The sequence below is a fragment of the Chanodichthys erythropterus genome, chromosome 18, assembly GCF_024489055.1.
Source record: "Chanodichthys erythropterus isolate Z2021 chromosome 18, ASM2448905v1, whole genome shotgun sequence".
NCBI lineage: Eukaryota > Metazoa > Chordata > Actinopteri > Cypriniformes > Xenocyprididae > Chanodichthys > Chanodichthys erythropterus.
This window is the reverse complement of record NC_090238.1, coordinates 21,422,787-21,447,272: the sequence shown is the minus strand read 5'-3', so window position 1 is coordinate 21,447,272 and position 24,486 is coordinate 21,422,787. Positions and strand designations below refer to the sequence as shown.

General features: G+C 41.1%; 1 protein-coding gene across 1 annotated transcript in view; it reads left to right on the top strand.

Moving 5' to 3' along the window:
• The first annotated feature begins 1,001 nt into the window (after positions 1–1,001).
• Positions 1,002–24,486, top strand: part of htra1a (HtrA serine peptidase 1a) — a 36,245-nt gene continuing 12,760 nt past the window's right edge. Inside the window, exons 1-3 of the mRNA XM_067367272.1 lie at positions 1,002–1,590; positions 18,099–18,201; positions 18,330–18,534. Coding sequence (XP_067223373.1) covers positions 1,125–1,590; positions 18,099–18,201; positions 18,330–18,534 — 774 coding nt within the window. The 5' untranslated portion in view covers positions 1,002–1,124. The remainder of the gene's footprint in view (positions 1,591–18,098; positions 18,202–18,329; positions 18,535–24,486) is intronic.

The window sequence follows — 24,486 nt, the reverse complement described above, 5'->3', positions numbered from 1 at the left end:
TTCAAGTGCCTGTAAATTATGGCAGGAAGCTGAAGCTCAGTCAGCACCACAAGTAAATGACTCTGTTTGCTGCATGGTTTAATTATGGGTTCAATTAATTTGCTATAGCTATTTGGATCTTGGGGTCTGTTTGCCATCAGATTCATAAATGTGATAGTTTTCCATAACAATGGAAATACAGTAAGAAGCCCAGATACACATTCTTACTGTGTTTGTGCTGGTTTGTGGTAAATAGGAATTAGTTTATTTGTCTTTCTGTGGGTTGTATACACATTTAACTAGTGACACTTTAAGGATTGAGTCAGATGTCTCCTTTGACACCTTTTTCAATATAGTTTAGCTTAAGGTTTCAGGAGATTGCAATGTTGAAAAGCTAATTCCAGAACTCCATTAAACACTTTTCCTGCTTTCTTTTAGCTACTCCACACACTTTCTGTAAAAGTATTCCTGTTTGTTCCATTTCTTTTTTTAATTTCAGCTGGCGAGAATTGGTAATATGCAAGCAATAATAACAGTATTAACATTACTGTTCTATAATAATAATAATAATAATAGTTAGGCTATGTGCATTGAAACTGTTACAACCCTCCTTGACCTCCCGAGTGTATGTTATTGTTTAAAAAAAAAAGGCTAAATTTGTTTAAAACATTTAGCATGTTAATTATTCTTTCCCACGTTGTTAAAACTGATAGTATTAGACATCACTGTAGTCAAAACGAGAAACACATTACAGAAACAAATCCTGAAAATTCTTTGAATTATCCCATTACAATTACATTTTTTCATCGAAAATGTTAACGTGCAGTGAGTAGGGTTTCAAAGCATCAGAAACTGCTTTGCTCTGATTCCACATCAGTCTGAGAGAGTTTTCCCACATCCAGACCAATCGCAGCGCTTGTTGTCATTGTGGTGAAGTGTGCGTGTGGAATCCGGGGCTCTTTTATAAACGCTGCGCCAGCAGAAACTCAAGAGACGCGCATTGTGCTCGCTCCCGCAGCGCACCAAATTTACACAGCTCGGTCCAAAGATTATTCCCGCTAGGAGGCAGCTGGGTTGGTTTTAGCAGACATTTAAAGCCGCATAATTCTCAATTTACATTCCTTATTTATTTAACGTTGATCAATATGATTTGGGTAACTCTGTTCTGCATCTGTGTCTTTGTAACATCGTTGCAAGCCGATGCGCGCCTCAGTAAACGCTATGTGATCGGCGGATGTCCGAGTCAATGTGATAAGTCCATGTGTCCGACAATGCCGAAGGACTGTCCAACAGGGCAGGTGATGGATCACTGTAACTGCTGTCTGGTGTGCGCATCCGGAGAAGGAGAGGCGTGCGGCGGGGTGGGTAAGCTTGGGGACCCGGTGTGTGGAGAGAGTTTGGAGTGCTCCGTTACCGGAGGAGTGGGCCACTCCGCTACCGTTAGGAGGAGAGGGAAACACGGCATCTGCGTGTGTAAAAGCAGCGACCCTGTGTGCGGCAGTGATGGGGTGTCCTATCGGAACATCTGCGAACTGAAGCGGGTCAGTAACCGAGCGCAGAGCCTGCAGCAGCCGCCGGTGCTCTTCATACAGCGGGGAGGGTGTGAGACATGTGAGTACCTCACCAAAACAAACTGCACAGTTTACATGTTCATTTAAACATATTTAAACATAATTTTAATTAACAATGTGCACTTTAATATGTAATTTCACATGACAGAAAGATGGATTGATTGATAGATGAGAGAAAGAATGATGGATTGATTGCATGGAGGAGAAAGTCCAGATGTTGGCAGCATATGCTGGTCTTTGCTGGATGGTATATTCATCATCATCTGCAAAACTATGCACCCCATTTTTATGATCTAAATATGTTCCTTTGTAACCCCTATTGGTTGGGGATGTTGCTTTCTTATCATGCAATTAAATGGCAGACAGACTCATTTTAGTCATATATTCTATAATCAAAAAAGGAGGACAATGTCTTGTTTCTATTAGTACGTAGACAAATTGGATAAACTTAAAAATCTCAACCAGTAACAGAAATGATAAGTGTTTGAGTCATGCTTGGGTTTATGCCTGTATCATCATGTTTGGGATGAACTTGGGGCCATTCCGGCTACATTATTAAAAGACTATGAGTTCTTCAAACTGAGTGTAAATTGATCAATGATAGAAAGGTTCAACTTCAGCCATGCTTCTTGTGTGTTGCTTAAAGGGATAGTTCACCCAAAAATGAAAATTCTGTCTTCATTTACTCAGCCTCAAGTTATTCCAAACCTGTATGAATGTATTTCTTCTGCTGAACACAAATAAAAACAAACAGTTGATGGGCCCCAATGACTTCCATCTATTTTCCCCATACTATGGAAGTCAATGGGGCCCATCAACTGTTTGGTTACCCGTATTCTTCAAAATATCTTTATTTGTAATCAGCAGAAGAAAGACATTCATACAGGTTTGGAACAATTCGAGGCTGAGTAAATGATGACAGAATTTTCATTTTTGGGTGAACCATCTTTAAGTCTCTGCACTCAGTTGCAATTAGTTATTTTAATGCATTTTGACCCTCATGTGTTTCAAGTTTGGTCATAGCATCAAGTCTGGTCATAGCACTTACTCATAGGATACACAAACACAGTCTGACCTATTAAGTCCATTATGAATGGAGAAAAACCAGAGCAGCTTGTGCTCTTTTAGTATGTGTGTGTGTGTGTGTGTGTGTGTGTGTGTGTGCCCTCAGAATATACAGTTTCACCTCTTAAAATGAAGCCTCTCACATCTTACTTTCTGTGTTTGTACATATTTGTGTTAGATAGAAGGTTTTTAGAGATGAATTTGAGCAGGCTGTAAGGGATCTACTTTTATGAGATAGTTTTAAAAATGATAAAGGTCCTATTTTTTAGTTGAAATGTGGTCTCTCTTTATCTTGCTCCTAATTGTTTCTTCATTACTCTTACTGAAAGAGCCTCAATGTATTCATTTTTGGCACACATTGAAACTTAAATTGTGGCTGAAAGTGGATAGTTGTCTTGGTCTTTTGTTGGATTTGTTATAGTGAATCCTCATCCACTTGTTGGCTCACAAACACTTGTGTTTTTAGAAGCTAAAATATTAAGGATATGTCTGGCATAACTGTTGACATCCGTCTTGTCTCTGCATATTGGCCTAATAAAGGCTCTAAGCAAAGTGCCAAGCTGTGAGAGGTCTGTGGCTTCCAAGTCCTGGCCTCACCTAAAGAAAACACACTGCTGCAGAGCTCATGATGTCATTTTCATCTGGATCTGAAGCTGCCTGCATCTCTGCACACTTCTCCTTCGCTGGCTGTAGATTTAGGTCATATTGTGAGCCTTATGCATTCAGCAGGAAACATATTTTTACTGAAGCAAAAAGAAAATAATCCAGACACCCTCCTACAAGACTAGATGTTTTAGCCAGTTTTGGGTTTTTAATAATTGGGACTGAAGGAAATGGCCTGCACACTGTTAACCCAAGGAGGGGAATGGAACTTACACCACTGTTCTGATATCATTTGAAATGCTCTGCAGAGACAACTCGACTCATGAACACTGCAGTACTTTAATAATCATAAAAATACATAGCACACATAAATATTGGGTAAAATAATACATTTTAATTACACTCAGCAATTTCTACTGTGAATTGAATAGAAGGTTAAAGGGTTAGTTCACTCAAAAATGATAATTCTGTCATTAATTACTCACGCTCATGTCTTTCCAAACCTTTAAGACCTTCGTTCATCTTTGGAACACAAATTAAGATATTTTTGATGAAATCTGAGATGTTTATGACTCCTCCATAGACAGCAATATAATCACCACTTTCAAGGTTCAGAAAGGTACTAAAGACATTGTTAAACAGTCGACGTGACTGCAATGGTTCAACTTTAATTTTATGAAGTTACCAGAATTTTTGTGCGCAAAAACAAAAATAACAACTTTATTCAACAATATCTTCTTTTCTGTGTTATTCTCATACCTTGTTTACATCCAGCGCTTCCAGGTTCTCTGTCAGAACGCTGACTCATTATTGGCCTCGCATACGTCGCGTGATCAGCTTTGGCCAATACTGAGCCGGCGTTCGGACGTAAACACAGAAGCCTTCACTCTGCTTACTGCGGCAACTGCGTAAGAATAATGACAGGGAAGAGAAAAGATTGCTGAATAAAGTCATTATTTTTGTTTGGTTTTCGCACACAAAAAAGTACTCCTGTCGCTTTATAAAATTAAGGTTGAACCACTGCAGTCACGTGGACTGTTTTAACGATGTCTTTAGTAGCTTTCTGGACCCTGAAAGTGTGGATTATATGGAGATACCTCTCTCAGATTTCATCAAAAATATCTTCATTTGTGTTCCGAAGATGAACGAAGGTCTTACAGGTGTGGAGCGACATGAGGGTGAGTAATTAATGACAGAATTTTGGGTGAACTAACCCTTTAAATTGACATTTCTCATGCTTTTTTTCTTTGTCAGCAATCTTGGGTTTGTTTTTCCACTGAGCTTTTTGCAATGCATTTTGTGATTGCCCTCACTGCGAAGGATCTATGCTGTTTTAGAAAAATTAGGCATATTAAAACAGCATATAATTATGTTTTGTAGGCAGATCACTAAGTTTTGGAACATTTTTTTAAATAGAAGGAGTCAGAAAAAGGAGCCATGTGTTTGTAAATGTGTATTTGTGAGTGGTTTATATTGGATCTTTGGGATCGGTTGTAATCCTGAAATCTCTATAAGGGCCCAGAGCTGGAAAGAGTAGTGGGCAGTGTGTGTTTAAGCTTACGTCAGTGTTCTCTGTTCTTCTTTTGCATGGTTTTCATTAAGTATTTAAGTATTTCAGGCTTCTTTCCCAGTGTTTTGTATTTTGTGTCTTGTGCATTTGTTCTGCTGGCACTTTTTTTCATGTGTCTTTTGTCTTTGTTCTTGTTCATGTCAGTTTATTTGTGTGTATGAAGAATCAAGAATCACAGTTCTTCATTGCAGTGTAATGTATAACCAGAGCATTGGATTTCTCTCAGGATACAGACACTCAGCATATCTGTGTTTTTGTCTCAGGCTTTAAATGGCTCTCTGAGGTATGTCTGTGCAGGTTTATGTGCTTTTATCTGATTTATATGTTGTGTGTGTTTGTTCAGTGGATTTCATATCGGCGCTCCGAGGTTTGTCCTGTCCAGACTTCTGTAGATTTGTTCAGTAGCCTTACAAATGCTGATGAGGCACATATTTCTCCAGTCTCTGGCTTCTCTTTCTCTTTCTCTTTCTCTTTCTCTTTCTCTTTCTCTTTCTCTTTCTCTTTCTCTTTCAAATCGCATTTCACTGCAAATTCAAATAAAAATATAGCTGCAAACAGCAATTAATGGGGTCTAAGTCACCAGTCACCGCATTTTTTTTCACGCGACCACAGAATGAGCTCTTACATAGGTGTGCTGAGTTTGGTGAAAATCTCATTCTATTCATGAGTTATGCAGTTTATTAAAAGTGGATCCACCCATTTCGAAAGACCGTGAATCAGAATTTAATTTTTTTTATTGATAATTATTGACATTGAGACTCTGGAGAATCTCTGCACTGGTCTGGTTTGGCAAAAAATCTAGGAGTACACAAAAGTACCCGAAAATTTCAATGAGTGAACCCGAGGCATACATCTTGTCCGCTCTGAGCCAAAGAGGATTCCAACGAAATAAGACACTTGAGCCTATGCCTAGTTGTTCGGGAGTCATGAGCGATTTCGCACTTTTAACCACTATTGCGCCCCCGTCAGGCCTATCGGGGCAAGCCTTGGTGACGTTGTAGACTTTGTGAGCACTACCAGCCCTCAAAGTTTTAAGTCTCTATGAACTTACAGTTTGGTCTGCCCGATCACTTTTAGGGGAGAATGCCGATGGAAAATTTAAAAATTACTTGAAGCCCTAAAAATAATATATTTTTTCATAAAGTTTTGTTTTGACGGCTACTTTACTTTATCATGACAATCATGTTATTTTTGTCTTATAGTAGTGGAAATTGACTTAATTTACATCAAATTATTAAAAAAAAAACTTTTTACTATTGTTCATTGACTGATTTTTTATGCTTTTTAAATTCCACCATCACTTGTCTCCACCAGTCTCACCAGGTTTATGTTTATCCATTCCAACATCTATTTTTGAACTCTTTCTCTCACATCATGCTGCTAATGCAAAGTAAAGAATCACAGTCTCTCAAATCCTTTACTATTGACCTTTCTCCAAAACTCTGAACTGCAGTGATGGTGTGCATGTCGAGTTAAAAGATTTCATCCTTTATTTGCCTCTTTGTTCCACTAATGTGTATTGTATAAAGTCTGAGTAAGGTTTTGTTCTTTGTATATATGTATGTGCGCTCTGTTTGTGCAGAATCGGCCTTTGTTTAACTCTCTTCAATTAGCATGTTATAAAAAGCATGTTTGTTTATCAGTGCAGTCAAGTGCTTGAACTCTTTTTACTTATACTAACACACACAAAAAGGTCTACACTTGTATTTTCAGTCTAGTAATTAGCATATCTATAAGTACAAGAATAGACAGGCACGTAAGTGTGAATGAATTCTGTTATGAACAAAAACGGACTCATTATTAATGTTTCATGATTCGTCATATTGAATTATGTCTCTTTTTCTCACTGCCCTGGAGCTTAGAGCTTCTCCTTTTCTTTAAAATCATGCCATATCCTGCAAATAAATTTTCTCCAGCCCTCTTTCTCCTACAGCCACCTCTCCTTTAGTCTCTGTGCCTCTGTAGTGTAATATAGGGCAGTAGGACTTTCCCACAATAAGGACTCGTTTCCTTCTCTCTGCTCACCTACATAGGCCTCGACTGAACTCAAATAAACACACTTCTCGAGACTGAAACCTTCACAAACCCCACAGAGAGGCCTCAGACGGAGCTTACACATCTGTAACTGGACACCATAACTAAAACTCAGAGCCACAGGCATGACCTGTTCATGTTCGCAATGTTTCAATCCCTCACCGGTTCTATTGACTTTTGTTATCACTGTGCTAGCCAGGAAGGGAGCTCTCCCTGAACAGAGCAGAAATAATAGAATAGAATAGAATAGAATAGAATAGAATAGAATAGAATAGAATAGAATAGAATAGAATAGAATCATTTACCCTTCCTTCATCCACATAGGTCTATACTTACTGTTCAAAAGTTTGGGTTGGTATGATTTTTTTTTTTTTTATGTTTTAGAAAGTAGTCTCTTATGGTCACCAAATATTAATATTGTTAAATATTATTACAATTTAAAATAACTTTCTATTTGAATATATTTAAAAATGTAATTTTCAGCATCATTACTCCAGTCTTCAGTGTCACATGATCATTCAGAAATCATTCTAATATACTTATTTTCTGCTCAAGAAGCATTTATTATTGTAATCAACTTTGAAAACATATTAATATTTTTTTATGAAAACAGTGATGCATGTTTTTATTCATGAACAGAAAAGTACATAATTTATTTAAAATAGAAATCTTTTGTAACATAAATTATTTAACTTTTAATGAACTTAATAAATAAAAGTTTTTTTTTTTTTTTTAATCTTACTGACCACACTTTTGAACATTCTTATGTTCAATCCATTGTGAACAAAAAATATTTGTTATAGTGTCTTGAGTTCACATGAGTTAACATGTTAGCAAATATTATTAAAATGTCCTAGCATGGTTTATTGAATTCAAAGTCTTTGAACATCTGGATTGAAGATTTATAGTCAAATTCAGATAAAGCTATTGTAACATGCTCAATATATTTTAAAATCAAACTTTTCACTGAACACTCTTAGATAGCATTTAATCTTCATTCAAATGCCTTGCTATTTCTTTTGATGTAATGTAATATGAACAAAAAGTGGTGCTCATGTTGATGGTGCAACCTGCTTTCTACAGTCTGTACTGTATGTCTCCACCCCCAGTGAGAGACACCCAGGATCTCTAGGACAAATGTAAGTTCATTCACTGGCAGTGGTTCAGTAAAAACACAAAGGCCTAAACGTAGACTTTGATGTATTTAGGTCAGAGCCTAGCATATTCTTGCAGGTTTAGTTTGTAAAAATGTAACTTTAGGTTTTACTAAAGAAATTAGCCAGGCTGTGAGTTACAATGTTTCTACCACAGGTAAGGTAATGTGCCTTTTTTAATATTGAAAAGAAAAAATATATATAAATAATTTTATTATTGACAAAAATAAGGACAAACAATTGTTCTGCCATGTTATATAGTTGATTAGTCTAATTGCAGTATGTTTATGTTTGCATTCAAAACATATATTCAAAACATGCCTACCTTTTTTTTTAAAGGTGTCCTAGAACCAGTTTTTACAAGATGTAATATCAGTCTAAGGTGTCCCCTGAATGTGTCTGTGAAGTTTCAGCTCAAAATACCCAAAATACCAGCCCAAATATTTTTTAACTGCCTATTTTGGGGCATCATTAACTATGCACCGATTTAGGCTGTGGCCCCTTTAAATATCATGATATCATGGATCATGTCAGTTATTATCGCTCCATCTGCCATTTTTCGCTATTGTTCTTGCTTGCTTACCTAGTCTGATGATTCAGCTGTGCACAGATCCAGACGTTAATACTGGCTGCCCTTGTGTAATGCCTTGAACATGAGCTGGCATATGCAAATATTGGGGTCATACATATTAATGATCCCGACTGTTACTGTTATAACAGAGACACCGGAGGCAGGAATAAAAGCAGTTAAGATGTTTATTGAGCAAACAGCAGAGCAAAACGGGTGGTGAATGAAGTGGTGGAAGATCTCAGAGGTGGAATGAGAGATAATACTGTCCTTGTTGTTGTTGCAGATGACTGAAGAGGGAGACGCTGGAGAAGGCAGATGGAAACACTCACACACACTGGTAGGTAGGCACACGAGGAGACTGGAGACAATGGAGACGAAGGAGATGATGAGGCTGGGTAAGTATCGCCTTGGGAGTCCTTGAGGTAAGTTTACAACTGGTGTAACACAAACGAGACCGGACAGTGAGTGTGTGTGAGTGTGGGGTTTAAGTGCTGGTGTTGATGACTGATGTGATGAGCTTCAGGTGGCGGTGATTAGTACGCTGGTGATTGGGTGCGCGGGTACTGAAGTGAGGTGGAACCTGACGTGTCTGTGACAGTACCCCCCCTCCCACGGCCCGCTCCTGAGGGCCGAGGACCCCGACGTCGTGGTGGTCGTCCTCGAGGTCGTGGGGCAGGCCTGTCTGGGTGGTTGGTGTGGAAAGCCTGTAACAGAGCAGGATCAAGGATATCATTCTTGGGGACCCATGAGCGTTCTTCGGACGTAGCCTTCCCAGTCCACCAGGTATTCCAAGAGACCACCACGGCGCCGGGAGTCCAGGATCTCTCGTACCACGTAAGCAGTTCCATCGTCCAGGATGAGTGGAAGGGGGGGCTCGACGGCTGCCACGTCAGGTTCTGTGGAGGGAAGAACAGAAGGGTGGTGAGGTTTTAATAGTGACACGTGGAAGGTGGGATGAATTCTTTTGTACTGTGCAGGGAGTTGTAACCGGTAGGTGACGGGGTTGATCTGTCGCAGGATGGTGAATGGGCCAATGAAGCGGGGACTCAGCTTCTTGCAGGGCAGGCGCATCCTGATGTCCCTGGTGGACAGCCAGACCTTCTGCCCCGGTTGGTAGGTTGGAGCGTGGGAGCGCCGAAGGTCGGCTGTCATCTTGCGCCTGCGCAGGGCTCTCTGCAACTGGTGGTGAGCTGAGTCCCATACCCTCTCGCTCTCCCGAAACCAGTAGTCGACGGCAGGAACGTTGGAGGGTTCCCCGTTCCAGGGGAACAGTGGGGGTTGGAAACCGAGTACGCATTGGAAAGGTGTTAATCCAGTGGTGGCTTGACGGAGGGAGTTCTGGGCGTACTCGGCCCAACCCAGGTACTGGTTCCAGGAGTTCTGGTGGCCGTGACAGAAGGTACGCAGGAAGCGGCCGATCTCCTGGATCTTCCGTTCCGTCTGCCCGTTCGACTGAGGGTGGTATCCAGACGATAGGCTGACGGTCACACCCAGGAGCGAGAAGAAAGCCTTCCAGACTCGGGAGATAAATTGAGGTCCTCTATCAGAGACAATGTCCTCGGGGATTCCATAATGACGGAAGACATGGTTGAACATTAACTCGGCTGTGGTCATGGCTGTGGGTAGACCCTCCAGGGGAATGAGGCGGCAGGCCTTGGAGAAACGGTCTACGACGACTAGAATGCATGTGTTACCCTCAGACTCTGGGAGGTCGGTGACGAAGTCGACCCCCAGGTGTGACCAGGGCCTCTCAGGAACGGGCAGAGGATGGAGCTTGCCGGTGGGAAGATGGCGTGGGCTCTTGGAGATGGCGCACTCCCTGCAGCCCTGCACGTACCTTCTGACGTCGTTGGCCATGTTTGGCCACCAGAAGCGCTGTTTGAGCAGCGAGAGGGTCTCATTGACCCCCGGGTGACCAGTGCCAAGTGAAGAGTGAACGGAGTGCAGGAGTGGAGTGCGTCGTGTCCGGGTGATGTAACGCAAGCCCTGGGGGCAACCCGGCGGAGTTCGTGAGGAGGCATTGGAGGAGGGGAGTGTCTCTTCTGACCACTCGCGATGGGGCTCATAAATATGGATTCGGGCAGGATGGTGTCGGGGTTTTCGTTCTTTTCCTCGGGTGCATGGAGACGTGAGAGAGCGTCAGCTTTGAGATTTTTGGAGCCTGGACGGTAGGATATTGTAAAGTTGAATCTTTGAAAAGAACATCGCCCATCTGGCTTGGCGAGGGTTGAGTCGTTTGGCAGCCTTTAGGTACTCGAGGTTTTTGTGGTCAGTGAGTACCTGGAACGGATGGTTAGCTCCCTCCAACCAATGCCTCCACTCTTCAAGGGCGAGCTTGACAGCCAGGAGTTCCCGGTCCCCGATGTCGTAATTGACCTCCGCCGCTGAGCTTGCGGGAGAAGAAGGCACATGGATGGAGCCTACTTGGATTCCCCTGCTGCTGTGATAGGACCGCTCCCACTCCGGTGGTGGAGGCGTCCACCTCAACGACGAATGGCAGGTCTGGATTGGGGTGGACGAGGAGGGGAGCGGTGGTGAAGGCTTTCTTGAGGTGTTCAAAAGCTTCGTTGGCAGGTTGGGACCAGGACAGAGACTTGGGCTGATGACGGAGTAGGTTGGTGAGTGGACTGACGATGGTGCTGTAGTTCTTGATGAAACGGCGGTAAAAGTTGGAGAAACCTAGGAAGCGTTGGAGTTCTTTTATGGTACTTGGGGTTGGCCAGTTCTGGATGGCGGACACCTTCCCCTCGTCCATCCGGATGCCACTGTGATCTATCACGTATCCCAGGAAGTGGACAGAGGGCTGATGGAATGAGCACTTCTCTGCTTTCAGGAATAGATGGAACTGCCGTAAGCGTTGGAGGACCTCCGCAACGTGGTGGCGATGTTCGGCCAGGCTCCGGGAGTAAATAAGGATGTCATCTATATACACTAGGACGGACTTGTGGAGAAACTCCCGGAGCACCTCATGGATGAAGTCCTGGAATACGGAGGGGGCGTTGACCAGGCCATACGGCATAACGAGGTACTCGTAGTGGCCGGTGGGCGTGACGAAGGCGGTCTTCCACTCGTCCCCCTCGCGTATCCGGATGAGGTTATACGCGCTGCGGAGGTCCAGCTTCGTGAACACAGTGGCACCACGGAGGTGTTCCAGGGCCGCTGGGACGAGGGGAAGTGGGTACCTGAACTTGACGGTTATCTTGTTTAAGGAGCGGTAATCGATGCAGGGCCGCAAGCCTCCGTCCTTCTTGGCCACAAAGAAGAAGCTTGAAGCAGCAGGGGAAGTAGACGGGCGGATGTATCCTTGGTTTAGGGCCTCCTTTGATATATTCCTCCATGGCCTTCTCCTCCGGTACTGACAGGGGGTATATGCGTCCCCTAGGCACTGGTTCACCCGGCAACAGATCGATGGCGCAGTCCCATGGCCGGTGTGGAGGAAGCTTGGAGGCGCGTTGCGGGCAGAAGACGTCACTGAAGTGGGCATAATCGGGTGGAATGTCGACGGAGCGCTTATCCACAGGACTTTCGATGGAGGTTGCGTTAATGGAGATGTCTTTGGAGAGAGGAGATCTTGGAGTAGGAAGGTCTGGGAAGCAGCTGTAGAAGCAGTGGTCGCCCCACTTCAGGACGTCGCCCGTGCGCCAGGAGATGGTGGGGTTGTGTTGTTCCAACCATGGACGCCCTAGAACCACGTCAGCGGTGGATTCCTCCAGAACCAGCAGATGGATGTTCTCAGTGTGGAAGATACCCACTTGCAGCTGAAGTGGTCCAGTCATCCGTCGGATCATTCTTCGGCTCAGGGGTTTGCCCGTGATGGAGTGGACCTTGTAAACCTTCGGAGAAGGCGAGGTCTTGAGCCCGAGGTGTCGACAGAGGGCGCCGGAGATGAAATTTCCTGCTGACCCTGAATCGAGGAGCGCCACCACTGAAATAGAAGCATTAGCAGCAGTAAGGTTTACTACAGTAGTGAGTGGTTTCATTTTTTGGATTGAGGGAATGATGGCACTCACCACGGGTCGAGGAGGACGAATTGGGCATGTGGAGATTACATGCCCAGGGGAAGCACAATATAGACATAGATTCAGGGTCAGCCGTCTCTGTCTTTCTGTAGAAGATAAGCGGGAGTTATCCACTTGCATTGGTTCACTTGCTGGTTCTGGGGAGCTGACGGGTTCGAACCGACGGAGGAGTGTGGTGGTTGGTGGCTGGCTCTGGTGCTCTAGGAGGCACGACTGCATACGAGAACCCACGCGGATGGCGAGTTGGATGAAGCGTTCGAGTCCTAGGGAGTCCTCGTATGCAGCGAGAGGCAACCGCACGTTGGGCTCCAGCCCTTGTCGAAAGGTGGTGATGAGGGCTTGTTCGTTCCAACCACTGGTTGCGGCTAGCGTTCGAAACTGCAAGGCATAATCATTAACACTCTTATTTCCTTGTTTAAGGTTGTACAATTTCTCACCAGTAGACGAGTCGGTCAGGGGTTTTCCGAAGACTTCTCTGAAGTGAGAGACGAATGCAGGGTATGATTTAACGACAGAGCTTCTTTGAGTCCAGAGAGAATCCGCCCATAGAAGGGCCTTACCTTGCAGTTGTGATATTATAAACGCTATTTTAGCCGTGTCGGTGGGGTAGAGGTGCGGTTGCATCTCCAGAACCAACTCACACTGCAGAAGGAATCCGCTGCATTCCTCCGCCGATCCAGAGTAGGGCGCCGGTTTGGCCATGGGACTGGCGGTGAAGACTGGAGAAGCAGCCGTGGCGGTGGATGCGGAAGCGGCAGCAGCGGTGGGTGCTGGTGATGGTGATGGTGGTTGTGAGGTGAGTGCTCGACGTAAAACGTCCACGAGCTCCTGAAAGGGGTCCTGATGGCTCATGCTGATGCTTAGCTGTTATGGTCCGGTCTTCTGTTATAACAGAGACACCGGAGGCAGGAATAAAAGCAGTTAAGATGTTTATTGAGCAAACAGCAGAGCAAAACGGGTGGTGAATGAAGTGGTGGAAGATCTCAGAGGTGGAATGAGAGATAATACTGTCCTTGTTGTTGTTGCAGATGACTGAAGAGGGAGACGCTGGAGAAGGCAGATGGAAACACTCACACACACTGGTAGGTAGGCACACGAGGAGACTGGAGACAATGGAGACGAAGGAGATGATGAGGCTGGGTAAGTATCGCCTTGGGAGTCCTTGAGGTAAGTTTACAACTGGTGTAACACAAACGAGACCGGACAGTGAGTGTGTGTGAGTGTGGGGTTTAAGTGCTGGTGTTGATGACTGATGTGATGAGCTTCAGGTGGCGGTGATTAGTACGCTGGTGATTGGGTGCGCGGGTACTGAAGTGAGGTGGAACCTGACGTGTCTGTGACAGTTACGTAACAGTCGGTGTTATGTTGAGATTAGTTTTTCGGAGGTCTTTTAAACAAATGAGATTTACACAAGAAGGAGGAAACAATGGTGTTTGAGACTCACTGTATGTCATTTCCATGTACTGAACTCTTGTTATTTAACTATGCCAAGGTAAATTACATTTTTCATTCGAGGGCACCTTTAACTTTTTTAATAGGGATGGAAGATTGCCATAGTCTGTTCCTGCTTACTGTGGCACATTTCTAAGTGAAACGGCTTCGCAAACAAGAACAAATGTAGGATTTTATTTATCGAATTAATTGGATCGTTGGATCCAATTATGGTTTGCTATTGGTTTGCTATAGCTATTTTGATTAAGGGTATTGAGGGCAAATGAACTGAAATAAAAAAGGTGTGCATGGATAAATCATTTGTAGTAAATACCTCAGTATTCCATAAAAATGAGATTTGTCCATTTGATTTAATGGAATTTAGAGTTGGAACTCTCCATTTTATAATAAGGTGTTTTACATTATTGGATTACTTATTCATCATTTTAGATTGGCAGTGCGAAAGCAGCTTCATGTGAAAGGTATACTTTGTTCTTCCTGACCATGATCTTTTTTTATTTTGTTTTATTTTGTTTTGAGCTTTTCTCAAAACATGTGATTTTAAATTGAATGCTGTCCCTTGTTTAATGTTGGTGTGGAGCTGGTCAGTCTCACCACAATGGATATTCTGCCGTCATAAAATAAACTTTTGTTTCCTTTTCCTCTTGGTCTGAAGACGATGGTTAATTGTGATGGTTGGAATTTTGTGCTCAGTACTGTGTTTTCTAACGTTTCATTGGATGAAAAGTCAGCAGAAAAGCACAAAAGCATGCAGGTGCGAATGTCAACAATGATTTTGGTTCTGTCAGGGTTGGTAATGTGATTAACTGTCAGATGTTACAGTCTTACAACACTGTGAGCAAAGGTTATGGAGTCTTAAACCATAAATGCATCAACAGTAGCACTGGTTAAATCATTCTGAAGGTTATAGAGGAAGTGTGGCCAGAATACACACTAATAATTCATAAAATGTCCAGAAAGGTTTTGTTCTGTCAGAGATAAGAGGTTATGGATTTGTTTAAATATTTGTGATCCTCTTGGGTTTCAGTACCTGAGCTTGGGCCAAGATGAGACAAGCATGTCTGATTCTATTGTCTCTGCCAGTGCGTTTGACCTAATCACAGGTCTGTCTTTCAAAGAGGAAAAAAAAACCAAATGCCTTTCCACTGCATGGCTAAAGGGAGGATTTGTTTAGAATTCTTTGGCCTTTAACTTCCCAGAGTAAATCTCCAGTTCAGTCAGACTGATGTACACTAAATGTAAGATGAATTTAGACAGTTAATGACTGAAGAGTTTATTTGCATTCCTGTACATACAGTTGTCCTTTTATAGCACATTTTAGGAGATTCATTCTCACGGTCAAACTTGAGCTCTTTCTAATACTGTTTACCCAAAAGCAATACAGCAGAAATGACCTGAGCAACCTGTTTCTGCTTGTCCTGTTTCACAACAGCCCTGGAAATCAATCTCCCAAACTCTAAGCCATTTTTAACCACTACATCACCAGTATTCAAAGACAGATGTGCATATTCACATATTTATTTATTTATAATAATAAATATAAACAATAAATAAATAAAATATCGGTAAGATTTTTTAATGTTTTCGAAAAAATATTCTTATCCTCACCAAGGCTGCATTTATTTGATAAAAAAAACAGTAATATTGTGAAATATTATTGCAATTTAAAATAACTGTTTTCTATTTGAATATATTTTAAAATGTAATTTATTCCTGTGATGGCAAAGCTGAATTTTCAGTAGCCATTACTCCAGTCTTCACTCTAAAAATAAATGGTGCTATATAGTACTGAAAGTGGTTCTTTGGCTCGTAATCATAGAGGAACCACTTTAAGTGCCATATAGCACCAAATCTTGGTGCTTCAGTGGTTCTTCAGCGGTTCTTCACTGGTTCTTTGGGATGACTGAGGTGCTATATAGCACCGCTACCATATACAGAATCTTAAGCCCCTGTATGGTTCTTCAGTGGTTCTTTGGGGTGATTAAGGTGCTATATAGCACCACTGCTGTACAAAGAACCTGTTAAGCCCCTTTAAAGGTTCTTTACGAGCCAAAGAACCACTTTTGGTGCTGTTTAGCACCATTTTTGTTGAAGAAATAAAATGTGATATGGCGCCTCTTATGGGTTCTACATAGCACCATTTAACAAAAGTGCTGTAGAGCACCTTTAAAGATATGGTGCTACATAGCACCAAAAGTGGTTCCCCTATGATTACAAGCTAAGAACCACTTATAGTTTGTCTGGCTATCAACAGACCAAGCTCAATTTAAAATTGAACATTGGTCTGGGGAGTCTGTATGTATTCTCTACTGCACAAGAGGTGTGATCAACGAGCATTAAGCACGCAATTGGATAGTCCTTCAACCAATCAGATCGACGATCTGGGTGACGTACTTTGCAGAGCGACGTGAAAACTCCAGACAGGTTTAGTTTAAGCATTGATCAGCGGTTTGCAGAAGTAGCAATGGCATCGAGCGATTTTTGCAGGTTGTGCAAAAAAAAAACATGAAAGTGAGTGGTATTTACACCCACTTGAGTGATTTGTTTGCTAAACTAAAGAATTCATTCAGCATCGTCGAGAGGTTAAAAAGAATTGGACTGACGGTCGTGCTTGCCGTCGCTTCTCTATCGTCATCGTGTTATACACGCCAATAGCGAGCAAGGTGGATAAGCCAGTCTGTGATTGGTTCCCGCAAAAGTGTAACAGAAGCAGTAGAAATGTACGTACGGGTTTCCAGACTGAGTTGCTGGGTGAAATCAAATCGCCGGCAGATCAGGCTGGGTTTACCCAGTCTATCTTATAGTACTATATAGCACTTTTCTTTAGAGTCAGTGTCACATGATTCTTCAGAAATTATTCGAATATACTGATTTTAGTGCTCAAGAAACACTTATTATTATCAATGTTGAAAATAGTTTCTTGAGCAGCAAATCAGAAGCCTTTCTGATTTGCTTTGCCATAACAGAAATAAATGACATTTTAAATGTAAAAATATTAAAATAGAAAATAGTAGTAATAGTAATATTATAATGAATAATAATATAATAGTAATGAATTATGTAATTATGTAATAATTTAACAAATAAACACAGCCTTGTTGAGCGTAACAGACTTATTTCAAAAACATTTAAAAAATCTTACAGACTCCAAACTTATGAATGGTGGTGTTTTTATACATACATATATATATATATTTATTCACACCAGGAAGCTAAAAATCAAGGGTTTGGTTGTTTAATGGACGAGGAAAATGATGCAGAACGTTTTCTTTCCGCAAAACTGAGAAGTCTTAACTATAATTAGGTTGAATTACTGCACGCCAGCGCCACGCTGGATATGACTTTAATTACACTTGAGCAAACAGCATAGCTCTTCATAAACCACTCCACTCTTTAATTTTAATGTTCCCTCACTTAGCACAATCCCATCTGGCCACAGACACATTTATCTTTTGAACTTACATGCTTTCCAACAGCCAGGTCTTCTTGGGGTCTCTGTGATCCCATTTAATTAAAAGGGCTCCTCCATCCTTGCAGCGAATGTCTTACTGATTGGATCAAATGAGAGCTGCTGTGCCTTTGTGTCTGTGATGCAAAACAGTCTGACCCTGCGGGCGATGGAACGAACGTGTAAAATTAAAAGAGCAATTTTCATACACTTTGTGTATATTATGAGCTTTTGAGTGCCGATATTAAACTCTTTTGGTTGAAATGGAAAAGAATATCTCTCACTTCTTTTCCTTCATGTTGAAATTACAGAGGACAAGAGTCAACATTTCCAGACACGTCCTCCAAGAGACTCCTCAGATCTTGTTCCTCACGTGTGTGTATGTGTGTGTGAGTGTGATGCTGACTTACGTAAGCAACAGAAGTCCCATATATATATTTACACAGAAAAATCCCACCACTTTTCTTTTTTTAGTTAACGACTAGTCTCATATTCCTTTCCGTGTCCTGTTTAAGTGATGTCATTTGATATTTTCAGATGTTTGTCCTCTACTGTCCATTTCTTCCTCCATTTATACATTGTCATTACATCTCATTTTCTGTTTTTTTTTTTTTTTTTGTTTTTTGTTTCAGCTGTCCATGATAACCCCAACAGCCTGAGATACAAGTACAATTTCATTGCAGATGTTGTAGAGAAGATCGCCCCTGCTGTGGTTCATATTGAACTCTACCGCAAGTAAGGATCTCTCATTAGCTCTCACATTAGCATTAGTCCATTAAATAGACAGAGGAACATTTGACCAAATGTGTTTTTCTTTACCTCCATTTCCATCTCTTTCATGCCCTTTCCCTCTTTTTTATTAGGATGGTGTACTCAAAGCGTGAGATGGCAGTGGCGAGTGGGTCAGGGTTTATGGTGTCTGACGACGGCCTGATTGTTACAAACGCCCATGTGGTAGCCAATAAAAACCGTGTGAAGGTGGAACTTAAAAATGGAGCCTCTTATGATGCTAAGATCAAAGATGTTGATGAAAAAGCAGACATTGCCCTTATAAAGATTGATCCACCGGTAAGAGGAACCAACACAACACTGCTTTTATAGGTCACCGTGATTTTGTCAAGTAATGCTGGGTACACAAGATAATCGGGCTGATTTTGGGCAGATTTCTCCCCTTCCGACAATCCTAGGTAATGTCCCAATTATCTTAATGGTCCTACAGATTATCTTATGAGATTCTCCTGAAGTGTGTTAAGAGTGATTCAATCTGCTCAGAAGAACGTCGGAAGCGTCCCGATCGTGAATCGTAAATATTCAACATGTTGAATGTTTGCGATCAGAAATCCTGATGTGAGGGGGAAACCCCAAGGACAAACGTGCGCACCCTCTGGAGATTATCATGTGAAATGAAAAAAAATCCAATCAGAAAGCAAGCTGACAGAAGACAGAAGCATAACAAATGCAGTCATGGTGCAGTATAAAGTTAAATGCTTTTGGACAGAAGAGATGGAGGATCAGCTTGTGTTTATACAACATCATTCCAAACACTATCAAAGCAATTGCTCCCTGCCTATTGTCCGTCATGTTTATTCTGAAGTCTCGAGAGATTTTGTTCACAGTCGGGACTCTGTCCGTGTGTGGTGTGCTGTCTTTGTCACACCATGGCACACCACACACTATAGGAGCAAAGCGGTTAAATCTAGGATTTTTTTGTTCTCATGTTTGTGATCTCTCACATTTTGAAAATCTTATAAGTTTTCAAAAATCTTTTAGTGTGTACCCAGCATAAGACATGTTCCTGGATCAATATAGTTTGTTGATCCTGGAACAGCATTCCTGTTTGAAAATTTAGCACTGACCTTATCCCTACCCCTAAACCTAACCCTACCTATAACTTATCCCTAAAATCAGAGGGAAATGATAGGTGAATAAGAATGGTGCACAAGCCCTTAACTCTGATTGTAAGCCTAAACTTGACATAAACTGTAAACTTGTCCCTTTATCCAGGAACATGTATTTGGTAAAATCATGTTCACCGCTTTGGTCTAGCATTTTACAACACATTCTCACTCCCAACTTGTCACGTATTGAAGCCTGGTCAGGACCCCTCTGCGTCACTTTTTAAAGGATTAATTCACTTTAAAACACAGATTACCCCAAGCTTTACTCACCCTCAAGCCATCGTAGGTGTATATGACTATCTTCTTTCTGATGAACACAGTCTGAGTTATATTTATTAATATCCTGATGCATCCAGACTTTATGATGGCAGTGAACGGGACCAACAAGTAAGAAGCTCAAGAAAGTGCATCTATCCATCATAAACGTACTCCACACGGCTCTGAGGGGATAATAAAAGCCTTCTGAAGCGAAACGATACGTTTGTGTAAGAAAAATATCCATATTTAACAAGATATGAAGTAAAATATCTAGCTTCTGCCAGACCCCCTTCCGTATTCAACTTCTGAAGAAAGTTTAATGCCTCTCGCAGCTCAAAACGCTTACGTCCTACGCCTTCCATATTCAACTTACGAATTTGCGTCAGTTATGCATTTTTCTTCTGGCGGAAGCTAGATATTTTACTTTATAACTTGTTAAATATGGATTTTTTTCTTACACAAACGCATCGCTTCACTTCAGAAGGCCTTTATTAACCCCCTGGTGCTGCTGAGGAGTATGTTTATGATGGATGGATGCACTTTCTTGAGCTTCATACTCGTTGCCATTATACACTGCCATTATAAATCTTGGATGCATCAGGATATTTATTAATATAACTCAGATTGTGTTCATCTGAAAGAAGAAAGTCAAATACTCCTAGGATGGCTTGAGGGTGAGTAAATCTTGGGATAATCTTCATTTGAAAGTGAACTAATCCTTTAACACACACCTTTAGTGCCAATTTTCGACCTGCATGGTGCTTCATTGCTTTTAGCGTAATTTTTCGACATGCAGGGTACTCCATTGACAGTTAGGTATGGGAATGTTATTGTCATGATGAAATTACATGTTGGGTTATAATTTTGCCATTATGATATGTTGGGGTGTGATTCACAATGTAATCAGCCAGCATAATTTTATTAACATTTATTTGTTTTTATATTTACACTATTTAGACACGTTTGAACATGTTACCCAACCCCACCCATAAACCTATCCATTTGTGTATTATATAATATAAAACACAGGATATAACAGGCAGATATGACTACAGGCAAAATTTATTCAAAAAGTACAAATATTCTAAAGTGCTCCAAGGCCAAACAATTGATTTGTGTGAAGATGAAGAACATCCCAAAAAATGATCACTGTCTTCATCCGCCTTAGATCCTATGCACACATTCAAAATTTGCTGCCTGAAGAAGCATTACGTAAGCTTTGATTGTGAAATGGCATTAGGCTTGTTCGACTAAGACTTTATGCAGCGCTGCGCAAACCGACCGATCGATTAATATGTTTAATGTTTATTACTAGAAAAAAAATATGTATTTAATATTTATATTATATAAAATTTTACCTACTGAGGTTGACAATCAAATTGCCAAAAGTTAAAGAGTTTTAGATCCTATTTTGTACTCTATTCATGTAAAGTGCCAAGCAGGACTTCCCTTCAATAGCTGTTCTCCCATTTTAGGTTGACCAGAAGAAAGGGTAAATGAGGTTGAGGAAGGTAAAGATAGGGGTGGAAATAAATACTTACAGAGAGAGAAAGTTTACAAGGCCTCAGGAACAGATGTTGTACTCTCTTCATCAGGCATAAAGGTGTTTTTAAGCACATACACATTCACACAGAGACTCGAAGGCTAAAGTAATGCTCCAGAAAGCAGTTTGCTGAACTGTTTTAATGACACTTATTCTCTCAGCAGGCACTTAGCATGTTTAGCCTACCACAGACCAAACATCTGTGTGGTTTGTGTACTAAGGTGGACAGATTAAACAGTTTTATAATGTTTTATAATTGTTTATAAAGAAAAGGTTCAAGAATGAATACACTGCGATGCAGCAAATCGCTGGGCTCTGTTTTAGGATACTCTTACATCAAACCAAGTCCAAATAAACAAAAAGTGTTTCATTAACAGACAAAAAAAAAACAGATAGACAAGCAAAAGATTGCAGGAATTCAAACTTGACTATACTTCAGCAATTACTGCATTCGCATAACCCAGTAAAATTTGGAAAGGAGACTTTTCATGTAACCAAAATAGGAACATTACTGACCCCGTAAATACAGAATGACCAACACAATCCATATAAGGCATCTTAGGCGAAATTTTCTATTACCCACAACCTCCCGCTCATTCAGGTCAGTGCAGTGCACTGTTCAGACTCTTATAATATATGTCAATGTGGGCTGATAGACACCAGGCAGCATGTTTGGCTGACAATCCTAACCTCACAATCACTCATGCTCTTAAACATATGTTCTCCAGAGAAATAAAGCACACGCAAGCCCAGACTGCAAGTTTAATCTGATCCGGTGTTCCCAAAGAATGCATACTGCTCTAAGATCAGATTCTTCGACTGCTTCTTATCCCGATCCCTGTAGTCAAAACAGATCCCATGGCAGTGCCTATAGTTTGAGATGTTTTATGTAGCTCTCTCTCTCAGCTGGTGTTTCTGCTGCTGCTGGATTGAATCAGTGACTCTTTAACACCCAGGTGCTAAAGAGTTTGCCCCAGTTTGAGTGAGTGATCTTGAATGACATCATGGCCATGTGTGTATGTGTGAGCAACTGTGAAAGAGTTTAATAGAGACAGTTCAGACTTGTCTCTGATAAAAGACATGTCTCTAACTAACAGGGCATTTAAAAATAAAAAATAAAAAGAGGATCAAAAAAGGGCATTGGCTTCAATGGCACAAGTGAGTTAGAGTTCATGCTGGAAAAGGATCAGGCAAAGACCCTGGAGAGACTGAGTATGTGAGTGTGTGTGTGAGAGAACTTGTGTGTGCCTGCAACCCTGTAAGCAATTACTGTAATTTCTTCCCTTTTTCTGATGCATGTTGTAAGATTTTAAGTAGGTCAGTACTGTCAAACTTTCAGTAAGTATGCTTACATTTACTGTTATAATTGAGTTTATATATATATATATATATATATATATATATATATATATATATATATATATATATATATATATATATATATATATATATATATATATATATATATATATATGTATATAAACTGCTTTAGTCTAACTGAAATTGAACTTTTAAAATGCATGTAAAGTATTTTACATTGTTATCTAAGGTATTTTTCATGCATTCTCTGGGAATTGAACTCTTGACCTTGGTGTCACCATGCTATATGATTTGAGGTACAGGAATGCTAGTTGGAAGTAGCAAACTAGTGAACCTACCATTTTGAAAAATACAACTAAAAGCTGAACCATTTGAATGAACTGATTCACTAATATAAATCAGGGCTGTGTCCAAAATCGTCCCCTATACCCTTAAATAGTACACTATTTGAGGGGACAGCCATTTGTAGGGGTGTCCGAAACCATAGTGGACAATATCAAGTACGCTCATTCAATCCCACAATAACGAGTGTTCAACTGATGTACGCTCAACTGCTAGAAAATACCCATAATGCACTTTGAGAGTCGTATACCGAATGAATTCCCGCATCTCGCCAGAAGATGCTACCCGCAGCTGAATCATTTATCCATTCATTTTCCAAACTGCACTGGTCCAATGTGGCTACAGCATAATATCATACAGGTATACATTTATTTTAAGTAATTATTAAAAAGTTTAATTAAGCTTTATACATAGTTTCCATGAAGAGTTCAAGATAAATCTTACTACTGGAGCCGCCAGTTTGTTAAGTTTCATATGATATTAAACAGCAAGCAAAAACTTTGCAAAAGCGACAGCCCTTTCGGTGCAATCAGTGTCCGAATTCACTCCTTCTTTTCCATTCACTCTTTCAAGTGGACTATATTAGTGGAGTAATGTAGGGAATAGTAAATGAGGGTATAGGGGGCAATTTGGAATGAGGGTAAATGAGGGTGTAGGGGGCACACAGCACTGGATACATATTATTCACTGAATCAAACCAAACTCATTTGAGAGTTTGTATGTGGGAGAGAACAAATAGTGTTGATTATTCCTCAGCCTGCTTGGCTAAAGCTAGGCAAAAAACAGGGATGTTTATTTTTTAGCATACTACTCCGATATTTGTTGTAGTTGCAATTAAAAATGTTAGTTCCATTGCTAATTTTTGTTAGTTACTACCCAACACTGAAAACTTCACAGTCTAAACTCATATTCACTAACATGTAGTATGCTCATGCGTTGACTTGATGAGGAAGAAATTAACATATATATCCCGCAACACAGTTTTGCTCATGCAGAAAATGGGCAGCACATGGTGGATAAACTGAGAAGGGACTCATAGAGCAGATTATTTATTTTCTTCTCAATCTTTTGTCCTTCACACTGTCTTTCTTCCTCCCTCTCTTTCCCTTTATTTGTGGCTGTCTGTCTCTTGGGAAATCATTACTCTGACTGCAGAAGCCAGACTTCAGAAACAGAAAAGAGGGGAAAGTGTTTTCCCTCTCAGTGAGAGAAAATGTGGTGAGGGAATGAAAATAAATCCATATGTGTGTGTGGACACAAATTTAACCCACATTCAAAGAGATGCTGTGCAGCTGAGGAGCTCTGGAGGGTCCAACCTCCACAATCAACTTCCCATCATTCCTGTTCCCAAACTCAGAAGCTCCAGTAAAATGAATCATTTTCATGTCTCAGCCCATCACACATTTAGTCAACTCATTTGTAAATCTCCCATGTCTTCCTTTCCATTCCTCTGCTCTGGTCGTGAGCCAAAGCAAAGAGAAAGGTTCCCGTTTAGCATAAGAGCTTTAAGGCTAATACATGGTGTGCGCACACACACAGTTTTCTTTGGATTATCGATGTTCCAGTGGCCTAAAATGCAGTCCAGACTACTATAATGTGGCTGACTGCTGGTTGGGCCAAAATGAGTCATTTAATATTAAAGGGTAAGATGTGAATCAC